General features: G+C 49.1%; 1 protein-coding gene across 1 annotated transcript in view; it reads right to left on the reverse strand.

Annotated features, from left to right (window-relative positions):
- The window catches only part of NSD2 (nuclear receptor binding SET domain protein 2), an 85,679-nt gene that overhangs the window by 12,459 nt on the left and 59,848 nt on the right, over positions 1-13,372 (reverse strand). Inside the window, exons 10-16 of the mRNA XM_077876379.1 lie at positions 6,774-6,905; positions 6,187-6,310; positions 5,071-5,271; positions 3,757-3,936; positions 3,001-3,157; positions 2,659-2,864; positions 1,335-1,438 (exon numbers count right to left, since the gene is read on the reverse strand). Of these exons, the coding sequence (XP_077732505.1) occupies positions 1,335-1,438; positions 2,659-2,864; positions 3,001-3,157; positions 3,757-3,936; positions 5,071-5,271; positions 6,187-6,310; positions 6,774-6,905 (1,104 nt within the window). The remainder of the gene's footprint in view (positions 1-1,334; positions 1,439-2,658; positions 2,865-3,000; positions 3,158-3,756; positions 3,937-5,070; positions 5,272-6,186; positions 6,311-6,773; positions 6,906-13,372) is intronic.

Consider the following 13,372-nt stretch of genomic DNA (forward strand, 5'->3'; position numbering starts at 1 on the left):
GTAAGGATGAGATGAGAGCAACCCAACAAAAAAGCCACAGAGAGAAGAGAAGAGAAACTGAAGCAGAAACTAGTAATTCAAGAGGAAATGTGCCCTGCTGCAGGGTGACAGGCAGTACAACACCAAAGAGCAAGGCGAAAATATGACTGAAGGATCTAAAGGTGGGATCCCTGGGTGGCGCAGCGGTCTAGCACCTGCCTTTGGCCCAGGGCGCGATCCTGGAGACCCAGGATCGAATCCTGTGTCGGGCTCCCTGCATAGAGCCTGCTTCTCCCTCCTCCTGTGTCTCTGCCCCTCTCTCTCTCTCTCTCTCTCTCTCTCTCTGTATGACTATCATGAATAAATAAATAAAATCTTAAAAAAAAGAAAAGGATCTAAAGGTCCTACAGGGCAGCTGAGGGCTCAGTCTATTGGACACTCAACTCTTGATTTTGGCTTAGGTCACGGTCTCGGGCGCTACACGAGCCTCTCCTCCTCCCTCTGCCCTTACCCCTACTCACACGTGCACACACACTCTCTCCCTCAGAGAAGTAAATCAATCTTAAAAAAGAAAAAAAACAAACAAACTACAAGTCCCGAGCTTTGACCCAGTAGCTCTGTTTCTGTTAATTCACCAGAGAAAATGCTAAGCAGAGATCACTACAGAGAGTGCTTCCTTTACACAACAGGGCCTGCAGCCCAGATCTTAGGAGCAGAGACACAGCCCCTAGCAGCCAGCAGGCAAACACACGTGTGTCAGGAGGCAACATGATTGGTGCCATGTGCAGTGCTGGGAGGAGCACCCCTCGTCTCCCAGAGCCAGATCCTGGCTACACCTGTTCCCAGAGGGAGGGGACACGTGTGCCCGGGCTCCCGGCAGCTAACACAGAGGCCACGTTCATCCTTCCTGGGTGGATACACCCTCTGAGTTGGGAAGACCATGTTGTCTCCAGGGCTCCAGCTGTCCAAGCCACCTCTCGGTGGAACACCAGCCCCGGGCTGACCACCTGTCATCCAAGCTCGTCCCCAGCACGTGGTGACGGTGTGGTCCAGGAGGATGGCCTGCCCTCAGCCCCTCCGGCTCCAGGTGGCCTGGCCAGGATGGTTCTTCCAGCCCCTCGCTGGCTATCAGGTTGGGCCTCACAAAAGCAAAAGTGAAACTCCACACACAAAAGCCACCCCCCGCCCAGCCCTACACCCAGTCACCCTCCCGTAAAAGGACACATGTATGGCAGTAGCAGCACCTGCTTTCAGCCTTTGACTCCTCAGGCAGCTGTCTAGGCCAGGGCCCCAAAACTGACGCCAAGAACCACCCACAGTCCCCTTTTGTGACACCTAAGCTATCTGTACATCACCTTGATATGCTTGTATGGCGGGGGCTTGCGCTCATTCTCCTGTGTTTCTCTGGCTTCCCTTTGAAGTTTGATTTCACGAAATCGAGCTTCAGCTTCCTGCAGTGCTAAAAAGTCAATAGGATGTGAGTGTGAGTAAGTGGTTTTGGTAAATTCAAGCTCTGCATCTCAGTGGCTGACCGCGGACCTCCACCTCACTGCTATGTGCGATATCCAGTGTCCACGGATTAGGGGGTATGAGAGACCATGCAGCACACTCGCTATCTGGGGAATGGTGCTCGGAGCACGCCCAGCTGGAAAGCCCTGGGCAGTGCTGTGTTGGCACCACCTGGCCACGAGGCAGGCCCCAGGACAGGTTTCTCTGGGTGAATGGTGCTATAGCTCCCCAACCTCCACTGGGATCTGATGCACAGAATCGGGCATCAGTCCTGGGAACGTACTGTCTTAAGATAGAAAATGAACATGGAATTTCGCTCCTCTCAAGGAGCACATGGGCCCTGCAGAGTGAGTACTAGGCTCAGAAGAGCAGAGGAAACAACCACTGAGGTCTACCTGGAGGACATGATGTACACTGGGGCCACCTGACCTCAGGACCCCAGGAGCAAGTCAGGAGACGGTGAGACCCTGACATCACACTCTCTAACTGCCTCCAACAACAGACGTGCTGAGCTGCCTATCAACTTCAACATCTATCTCATTTAATGCCATGTACGGATCCTGTTCTGATGCCTCCCCTTTGTCCTCAGATCTGTGTGTGAGGATCCCCAGGAGAGAAGACGGCAGCCCCCGTGGCCCAGGGCAGCCCACCAAGCCTCCTGTGTAAGACTTGCTGGGGTAGGCCTGCTTTCCTTGGACTTACCAGGCATGCACCGAGTCTCCCTTCTGTCCCACTCACTCACGGCCCAGAGTAAATGCCACATCCTCCAGCGAAGCACTCGCCTTCCCATCCCGTCTGTCACCTGGATGACACTGTTCTTGTCCCTCTCTGTCTCACATCTGGGCTGTGAAGTCAGGGTGGACGCCTATCTACCTTCCCACACCTGGCACTTTGTGGGGCACCTGGTCTACATCTCCATCATATATAAAGGCAAGCTCTGAGAAATTTCTATAGATCATCACTAAAACTAACTTCTTCACACAAGTTTCAATGCATTTTAGAGAAATTAATCACAAACTGATGTTTTAATAAAGGTTACTACACAGTGTCTTTTAACTTGTGCCTCAATCTGTGAACCTTCCTCTAATTGGAGGTACAACTCAGATCATGGATTAGCTGAAGGCCCCCCACTTCCAAGAATGGTTTTCATGCATCGGGAAATGTCCGTACCGTTTTTGAAGACTCTTCCGATCCCTCTGACCCCCTGGTAGCGGCTGCCCCGGTCCCCCTCCATGTACGGGAACACTCGCGCCTGATGCGTCCAGTAATAATCTTTAGACCCAAAGAAAAACACAGGGAACTCTCCAATCTCGTGCTTCAGGTTCTGAATATTTGGGGGGACATTTTTGGGATGGCAAACTTCTGCCGGCCACCATCTATTATAAATATTAAAAACAGGATTCACAGACTCTTCAGACAGAGTGACAACCATTCAGCGCTTTCAGTCCTGCAAAGTGAAAAGAACACATGTGAACGCGGAGGCGGGCAGGCTCAGGGCTTGACTTCTCGCACCTGTAGTTGCCGAGCTTCACCCAGATGATGTCCTGGAAGTGCAGCCTCTTCCCTGCCCGGCAGTCATTGCAGAACCAGCTGCCATCAGGCATGTCGATGTTCAGGCAGTCAGGGTGGAAGGCGGCCGGGCAGGACTCGCAGCATAGGAGGCTTCCCCCTGCAAGGGAGGGCGAGCTGGCTCAGACCGCCCCCATGGTTGATGGCGGCTCCTCACCTCATGCCAATGCATCAGCGAAACAGCAGCCAGCTGGCAACAAGCTCAAAAGAACCTTCTGGGGTGCCTGGCTGGCTCAGTAGGTGACATCTCCGACTCTGGATTTTGGCTCAGGTCATGATCTCGTGGGTCATGGGATTGAGCCCCATGGTGGGCTCCCTGCTCAGCAGATTGTCTGCTCCTCCCTCTCCCTCTGCACCCACCCCCCACCCCCGCCAGCTCGTGCTCTCTAAAATAGATAAATCTTCTTTAAAAAAAAAAGCCCACTTTAGTGCCAACATGACTAACTTCCCCTAAGTCTGTGCACTTGTCACAGGTAATTCAGAAACATCATGGTGACACTGCATCTGACAACCCAGGAGACATCCTGAGTGTCAACACCCAAAGCTGGAGGAACACTGGAGCCCACCCTCCACTGTGGCCCCTGGGGTTACCTGCAAGAGCTGTGTGCTAAGAAGCCATGAGAAGCAGGGCTCCCTCACCATTCAAACTGATCCAACAGAATAATACTATTAAACACCCACCGGCAGCACGGCCCTCACCTTTGGAGCACACAAAACACCAGCTCACATTGACATGAGCATGATGTCTCTTCCCCTTGCGAGCAGTGAAATGGCCCGTGCAGATGATGCTGTTGGAAGCTATCACTGAGCAGCCAGCTGCCAGACAAGCATCCCCTCCATGATAGGCGACAGGGCAGCGGACACATCGCATCATTTTACCTGAAGGCAGAGACACACATTTTACCTGAAGGCAGAGCTGTGGAAGGCCCAACAGTGAACAGGGCAACTTGAAACGACCAAGCCCCTACACGTTACAAAATTAATGCTGAAATAAACGAAGTATTTGATGAAAGAAAAAAAAAAAAAAAACTAGATAAGGGAGCCTGGGTGGCTCAGTGGGTGAAGCGTTTGCCTTTAGCTCAGGTTGTGAACTCAGGGTCCTGGGATGGAGCCCCACATCGGGCACCCTGCTCTGAAGGAATCTGCTTCTCACTTTCCTTCACCCTCTCCCCCACTCATGCTCTCTCGCTCTCAAAATTAAAAAAAAAAATAATACAATAACTAGAGTTGGAAAAATATTTAATACATGTCACAAAAACACATTTCCTCAAGGCAAAGATGCCTCAAAACAATGTTTAAGAAAACAGCCAACTGCTTAAAACATCATACTGTGAAACAGGGTCTTAACTAAGGGTTTGTGAACCTGGGTGCTGCTGGCATGTTCAGCAGCATCTCTGGCTCTCTAAAATGCCAGCAGACGCCCCCGAGGTATCCTCAGACACGGCCAAATGTTCCCTCAAGGACAAAGTCACCCTTGGTTGATAACCACCAGGGTCAGGAAGTGTAGATAACCTGCCATCCCCAATCCTACATACCCAACATGAAACAACTTAATTTTAAAGTATTTTTCTTATATATGAAAAAGTATTAAAACCAGAATAGAATCTATCAAAATGCTTCAAAGGTGTCCCCCTCCTAAAATTAAGAGGCTTTAAGATGACATAGGTGGGCACCTGGGTGGCTCAGTCAGTGGAGCATCTGCCTTTGCTAAGTTCATGATTTCAGGGTCCTGGGATGGAGCTCCAAGACGGGCTCTCTGCTCATCAGGGAGCCTGCTTCTCCCTCTGCCCCTCTCACTTCCCGTTTGTGCTCTCAAATAAAAAAAATTTTTTTAAATGCCATTTAGGGCAGGAAGAAGGGAAAATGCAGGGCAGGGCAGATCCTCTGTCAAGAAAAACCCTCACCCAGCATGCATGACCTCAGTAACAGAAAGACAACCAAGCTGGCTGCCACACTGCCCCTCCCACATGAGTGCAACTGAGCCCGAGTGGAGCTCCAGGGCCGCGCCTGTACCTTTCGATGGTCTTGGGTTGGAAGGATTGGAAGCATGGCAGCTCACGCAGCTGTGGAGGGGGCAGCGGAAGCCTCGGCTCTCAAACACAGCCAGAGGGTACTTCCTCACGCAAGCTTCATGGTAAAACTTCCCACACTGCGATACGACACAGCGCTTCACATCTGTCTTGCTCTCCTTACACACAAAACATGAGTGAATCCCTAACAATCAGTAACAGAAAGGGGCAGAAAACAAGAATTACAAAGTTGCTCCTCAGCCTTTAAAGTCCAGCAGCTCTGTCAGAGGCAGCCAGAGTGCGAAGGCCTCGGTTCAATTTCTGACCTTGCTGACTAGTCCAGCCAAGGGTTACCTTGCTGTGAACTGGGCTCCAGCTTCCCCCAGAGGATAAGCCTGAGGAGGAAGCAGCCTAGGTAGGGATGCCCACTCGTATTAGCTGCAGGCTTGAAAGAAAGCATTGCCCCGGAAAGGCTTTTCCTCTTCCTCTGGAGGGCAGCTAACCAAGTATAGTGAGGAACAACTTATCATCACAGGCAGGTGGATGCCTCTAGAAATGAGGTGCTGTTGTATCAGATGGCCTTGGCCTGGGGTTGGAGGAACTCTCTGGAAGATTCCAGGTGTCTTGCTAACCTAGGACATGCTCCCCCAACAGCCAGGACACCCTCAGGTCTGACCACTGACAGGAGGAGCTGCATCCGAGTGAACTGTCTTCCCAGCAGCCCCCACACGGTGCTGGTGAGATCTGATGGCCACTCAGGCACCAGCATGGAGCTGTTCTTTCTGCTCAGGTTCACGCAATGCCTCTAAAGAAGTCCTGTGAACCTCAGTGTTCTGTGACTGACTAGGTTACCTGTCCTAGTAATGCCAGGCCCTCTGGTACTGTGGCACCCCATGCCAGCCGCCTCATGGGCAGAGCAGAGCTCAGGCCAGCCCACAAGGAGTGAGGCACAAGACTGGCAGGGAGGCAGTGTCCTCCACCAGAGTCTCAGGTCTCTAACAAATGCACACATCAGGACACGCTTGTGAAGGCAGGCCAACATCCTCTGCACAGGGGCCTCAGATGCTCACAGAGCTGCCTGTCTCAGGAAGTATGGTTTCAAAGCCACACCAGAACTTGCCTGAAGCACATTCGCTGCAAGTGAACCTCCCTTCTGGCCTCCGGGAAAGACCAAGGCAAGCGAGGTGGAAAGCTCCACAGCAGGGGCCCTCACAGAGCACAAGACTGCCCGTCTTCTCACACAGCTGTGGGGCAGAGAGGGGACAGTGGTAAAGCAACACTTGGCACCAAAACCCAGAAGGACACACTCAGGAGGGTTAGAATCAGATGCAAAGATCAAGAAAATGTATACACATTTCCACCGCAAATCAAACTCATCTAGGCCCCCACAGGACATGGACTGGGCCCTTGCCACCTGCTGTGCCACCACCGGCCACGGTGCTGGCGGCAACACACCCAACTTCAGACACTTCAAGAAGTGTGCACATACAAGCATGGCTATAGGTTACATGGGACGGATGTGACGTAAGAGACGGAGCCTGCAGAAGGACGCAGGACCCTCAGCAAGGCACCTAATCTGGTTTCTGCTGGCAATCCAATGCCTTCAAAATAAAAATCAGTGTGATGCCAGGTGCAGTCTGAGGGAAGAGTGATGATGTGGCCTGGGACAGGGACAAGGGACAAATTAAATGACCGCCTTCCCCTCACCTGACACACGTACTCCTTTTTGGCGGTTACTCCTCGCTCAGACTTCTTAGACGAGATGGACACTTCGGTCTGAGTTTCATCTGCGCTCTCATACGGGGACTCCAAGGGCTCGTCTCCTGGGCCATCTGACACCTGGAGATGGAGGAGGCGGACGACAGTTCACTAGTCGCAGAGCGTGGTGGCATCACGCGGCCCCCCCCCCATGTCACCTCACACACAGGCCTTCTCAGAACCCGGCCCCAATGCCAGCTACTTGTCACAAACGTACAGTACTGTTTCTTGTGACAGCATAACTTGTCGCCTGAACTGTGTAGAAATTCAGAAATGGATTTTACCCTCCTTGATATTTAGTTACATTTCTGTAGAAGAGGCACAAAATTTCGTATCTCTCTGTGTTCCCAACAGAGGAAGGAACTTTACAAAAACCCAACTGGCTCAAGTATGTGACCTAACATGGGCTTTGGGACTAAAGAATCTTAACCTTTCTTACCCAATCTCTTAAGGTCCAACTATTTTAAAGTAGAAGATACAGATTAATACCTAATGAGTTAAAAAAAAATACCTAATGAGTTTTTTAAAGCACCAAAGTGCAGCATCAAAGGGTAAGCCTTTGTACGGTGATCTTGCTGACTCCCTGCTGCTGCTGTAGAGCCTGTGGGCTGTTCTGGAAGCGTGTCTGTGTGCCAGAGTGCTGACCCAATGTCAGTGCTCCAGAAGCATCACACTTGTAACTAACTGACCATTCTGTTCTCATCTTCCTCCCATTGCCTATTCTCCCTGGAGGGTTAAGTGGGAAAAGGCAAAATAAAACCTGCCGACTCTGTTAACATGTGAGTCTAAGAGAAAAGCCTGGGAGAAAAATGTGGAATCTTTGAGCAAATCGAAGGACCCCTCACTCCCACCCCGCTACCTCCCTGGTTGTATTTCATCTATCTCCTTCATCATCAGAGATCATCCTGCTCAGGCTAACCCTCTCCCTCCTCATGGCACACAACATTTTGCCTGAATTTGAGCAGCAATAATAAATCTCTATGTAGAAATCAATAAATCTTTAGTTAGAAAACTTTCTCATATACCAAATTCAAATTAAAAAGAAAACACCTAAAAACACATTTAGTGTTTATTTGATTTGGTTAATGAATGTTGAAAACTGAATTTTTCAACACAGCAAAAGTATAAACTACATTTCGTACACACCTTGATAATCGCAACAAGTGATCATGCTATAGGCCTGCTGTTTGCCAATGAACACAAAGCTAGAAATTAAGGTCGGGCCACACTTAAACAAAACAAAACAGAACAAACCCCACCAGCCAATCCACCCAATTCCAGGGTCTTATCAATGAACATCTTCCAGAGTCCCTGAGGTTATAGGGAGCAGTGGAAGAAAAACACCCAATGAGCACAGACTTAGAGCTGGTGCGAGCGGGCCAGTCTGGGAGGGGCGTGCGGCTCTGACTGGTGTGTGTAGCAGGGGCAACAGGTTCACTGGCCCACCGTTCCAGCCTCGCTGCTCTACGCCTGACATGCCCCTTAACGACAAAGTCTTCGGAGCAAGCAGCCTCTTAGACTTCATTTCCTCACCTTTTCCAGGAAGACGGAAAGAGCAGTGTGAATATACACTAGGTTACAGGGGCCTCGCATGGCAAGGCTTCCCCCAGGCTGGCCAGAGGGAGCCCCTCCCTATCAGCTCACCTCCTACTTCTTTAACATTTAACGTCCAGAAAGAAGGCAATTTGAAAAACAACTCTGCATCCAAACCCCAATTTTAACACGTCCATGGGATCCGGAGTCACAGATGGGCCGGGGGAGGGGGGTGTTGCTGAGCACTCTGAGGCAGGACACTGCTGGGCGCTGGGGGATGCAGGGGGGCACAGGGGGGCAGAAAGAGCAGCCACACCCCTCCTAGCCCGGCCCCACTCAATGAGCAGCCCAAGGCTGACCCATCACGGAGGGACCAAGACCCAAAGAAGGGCCTTCAACATGGGCTCAGGGAAGAGCGCCCAGTGCCCGACCCACCAACCCATGCTCTTCCCTCAATGCAGCTGGAACAAACTGAAAGCTTTAAAAGAAAAAAAGAAAAAAAAAAAAGAAAAACTGCATGGAGAGAAAGACAGAAAACACAGACCAGTCCTGGGTCAAAGAAAGGAACAGCACCTTTTATTTAAGATTTACAGAAAAAGTTAGCACGTTTCCACTTGGAGATATTTCCTAAATTAACAAAGTCTGTTTTGAGGAAATAAACACTGAATACATATTTTGAATGGAAATATAAATGTTAAAGACACACATGAGGCTTGTTTCCTGATCGGGGTCTGAGATACACATACAGAGTACAGACCTTACAATATTACAGTCCATGACACACATTGCAGGAGATCGCGACTTGCATCCCAGCAAACCCCTTCCCAGCGACCGGACAGACACCTAGCACACAGTCGGAGGGCTCCAACGGCTCTGTGCTCAGCAAACCGCCTGCACGAAGAGCCAGGTGCGCAGGGCGCCACACCAGCACGCCTCGCTCCAGCCGCAGGCTCCACGTGCACCAGCTGACCGTACTCACTCGGAGACGCCGTTTGGGAAAGCGACACATTCACCTGAATGGTCCCAACACAGTCCCAAATCTCAGTCTACGACATCTACGGTCTATTCCATATCCAGTAGGATGCATTTGGAAAAAGAACAATGTAGTAACTGAACGGACACAGACTCTGTCAAGAACTTTCCCGGCGCTTCCCGAATTCACCAAAGCCACGCTGGCAGCACAGATCTCCAAGCAGCTTAGTTCCTGACTTTTCAAAGTTTTCTTGAGTCTGAAAATACTTCCTCTACTCCCCACTCAGTATGTGATAGAATCGAATTGCCTATTTGCCTTAGAAATACATGACTTTATGGGCAGGGAAGGCTGTCTCCTTAACATGTATCACAGGAATTTTTCAAGAGGATATTAATGAACACATGGTAACCTAGTGAACATATTTGAACCGACTTCTAGAAACAGTGTAGCCATTTAGGGTGACTTATGCAGATCCCAGTCCTCTCTGCTGTGACGGGAAAGGGCCCCTATGCCTGGGATGGTGGTATACACAGTGATTGTAAAAATTTTTGACAAAACAAATCCCTTCACAAGTTGAATACCACATCGTTTTTGAAATACAATTACAGACCTTGAACAATAAATATTTCTATAAACCAACATTATTTTCATGTTTAAGTTACGCTTTTGTAAAGGAAGAAATAACTGTAAGTACTTTCACACAGTATTTTGGATTTACACATGATAAATATCCTGTGCTCAGCGGATTTAATGAGCTTAAAATCAAAAAGACTAATCTCAGACAGGTCCTCCAAGTTAACATCACAGTGAAATATTAAGAGTGGAATTAAAATAATTTTTAAATCAGTCATTCATCACCTAAAATACTACAGTTCAGAATAACTTTTATTAAAGTGGCCCTTCAAGATGACATAGACTAGAACCGTCCTAGCTGCCCCTAAATTCTAGGGCTAGGTCTGAGTCATTGAGAACACACAGATCTCCAGCTCACACACCATCTTTGTGCTTCACCTCCTAACCTGGGTGCTTCTGTGTCACCCCACAGCCCCAGAAGGCACCAGTGAGAGCCAAACGGCCATGGACACAGCATCGGCCATGCAGCTATGGCTCCAGATTCAAAGTCGGCCCTGATCATGGGTAAAATGAGTCTCTAAAATGTCCTATCATCCCAACTTTGTCCCAACTGTGTCCCTCAGCAGTGGCCGTCCCATAGAGAGTGGGCTGGGGAGGGCCTGGGTTGTGCCCTCCCTGTGTCAACTTGGAATAAGGAGCCAAGTCCCTACCTGCAGCTGAGCAACCCTCACCCCACACCTCAGTCATTCCTTAAAGGTACAACATGCCTGGATAGTCAGCATGCTTTAAAATCTATACCAAAAAAATTATATGCCAAAGCCCCACAGCTACGTGTCAGCCAGAAAAAGTTATAAAGTGGATCTAATATGTAACTCTCTAGTCACAAAGGTCTCTAACACGACGAGGCCTGTCGGGTTCTTAAAATGCTACCGAGGGAAACCCGCCCTCACTGATGAAAATGCCTGGAAGGGAGCATGCCCCTCCCCAGGGCAGCACAAGGAATACAATGAACATGATACATATCATCTTCTACCTGCCAAAGATGGCTGATTTTCCATCCATGGCAAGTAAATTAATGGTAGTTTCTAATACACTAGGTAAAACAGCAAAAAGAGTACTTAAAGGGATCAAAATCAGAGTCACTGACTAAAAATCCTAAAATATATAGGAGTCAATATATTCCTTAAAAAAAAAAAGAAAAGAAAAGAAAAGAAAAGGAAGGAAAGAAAGAACTTTAACAGTCAACAAGAAGCCAATAACAGACTAGAGAGAGGATTCTGTGAGACCTTTCCTAATCAGATTCAATTCTGTTAGCAAAACACTACCATTCTGATTCACATTCTAAAAGATAAACAGCAGGCCTCAGCAATCACTTCCTCTGGGTAGAGGTTTTTAAAAACAGAGAGGATGGTTCTGACTGGAAAAGCCTGCACTAAGTAGAGCCCTTGCCAGGTCACACACAAAAGTCCACCTGAACCAGAACCACCTTTAAAATGAGTCAATGATCAAAAAGGGCTAGACATGATTGAGAAGCGTCATGTCAGAAATCAAGTGAGAAAGGAAACCAGTACACTTCCCCAAGTACAGGTGTGTCTGCCCTTTCCAGCAAGAGCCCAGCCTCCCCTCCAGCTTGGCCACACACAGGGGCCTCTCAGTCACCAAGGAACCCCTCGCCGAGCCTCCCCTTTCTGCTGGACAGAGACCTTGACTTAGACAACGCATGTGCAATCACTGAAATAACCACATAAGACCACAGCTTGCCGTCTGCCACAGGAGGCCCCATGTTCACTCACCTCAGGCTGTGGCCAAGAACCCTCTTCAAGGGCATTTATCATTTTAATTTTATACTCAATCATGGGTGCATTTTTTGTTTGGGAACTAGATGCTGATTTACAATCTTAGTTTTATTCTTTTTTTGGGACACTGCTAAGACAGACCCTCCGTGGGTATTCGAGTCACAACCCCCAGGGCAAGCACTGCCTCTGCCCTCAAGTCCAGCCCTCCTCATGCACCTCTGGTCTCAAATCTCAGGCAAGCAGGTCAGGGCCAAAGAGACCCCTCAGCACATTGACCTTGTCACTAACAATTGGGGGTCCTCATGTCCTTCTGCATCCTTTCCTCTGATGCGTGCAGCTGCTAACATCCCCAATAACAGAAACCTCTAAACACAGCCACCTCCCTTATCCTGCCCCCAAACCCGGAATGCTTCATTTTAAACCTTTCTGGGCTTCGGCATGAACTTCCAGATAAAGCCTTGGACTTAGACACATCTAAAGCTGGGGGAACCTCACAGAGGGCACCTATGAGGAGGTGGGGTACACAGGACTCTCCCACGCACTGTGCAGAGCCATCCCTGGCTTTATGTTCATGAAACTGTTGTGCTTCCTTGTCATGAGATCTGGCCTAGATTTCTTGGTGGTTTTTTGGAGCATTCTCTTAAAAAACACGGGTTATCTTCCACTGGGAGACAGAAATATAACAGACACAAGGTATAGAGGGAGTACTGAGATGCTAATACACCTAAATTCATTACCAGCAGAGACAGACACTTAACTTGTGTACAAGCTCTAAAGAAAGGCCCACAGGGAGACAGAAGCCCCTAGCAAGTGGGTAAACAGCACAGGATCCCTACTGCCAACAGGCACACTCAGTCAGGGTACCACTCTATGACAATGGGCAACTCTCAGTTTCAGAACAGCTACAATCTAAACTTTTGTATATTCAAACAAGTTTCCACCTCTTGCGAATGCCTCACATTTTATACTAGAGAGTTCCTTCTCGTACCCACCTCCCCTCACCAGGCACAAATGCGGTGTGTGTATGGCAGATGGTTTGAAACAAGCAAATGGGATCGTTAAGTGGTTCTCTGTCAGTATAAGCAAAAGTCATCTCAACAACAGGCAGTTCAATGACAAGACTACAATGTATCAGTGTTATTCTGATCTCTTTAGGAAATGAGGGAATTCATATTAAATTAGTAGCAGAATGATTTTTTTGTACTCTTGGCAGACAAACTTACTTGCCCCTAAGCTCTTTCAAAATAGGAGCCCTTTTGACTCACCTTCAGGAAGCCATGGGTGGGCCCTCTCAGGAGCTCTGATCATCCACCAGCATTCCCCAGCAAGACCACTGCTGGCACTTGGAGAGGGACAGTTCTGCCGCATGTGGGACTGTCCCTCTCACTGCCTGCGCCTGGCCACCTTCCCAATATCCCCAACGGGGGGATAACGCCTCCCCATCCTTATCCCCAACCCATGCCCTCCTATGTCCTCAACTGATGCTAATTTTCTGCTGCTTAGTGGATAAAGCACCTACTCTCCAGCTGACTTCTAATGCACCTAACACATGCTGGTAGCTGGCCGGCTGCCCATTCAAAATCCGTCATGCTGTAATTTCAAATGCATTCTTGTCAAAACCTTTCAGGCTAGTCTCTACTGGGGGTGATCGTTTGTGGAACTAGGCCACTTTT

This window comes from Canis aureus, chromosome 2 (genome assembly GCF_053574225.1).
Source record: "Canis aureus isolate CA01 chromosome 2, VMU_Caureus_v.1.0, whole genome shotgun sequence".
In the NCBI taxonomy this organism is placed as follows: Eukaryota; Metazoa; Chordata; class Mammalia; order Carnivora; family Canidae; genus Canis; species Canis aureus.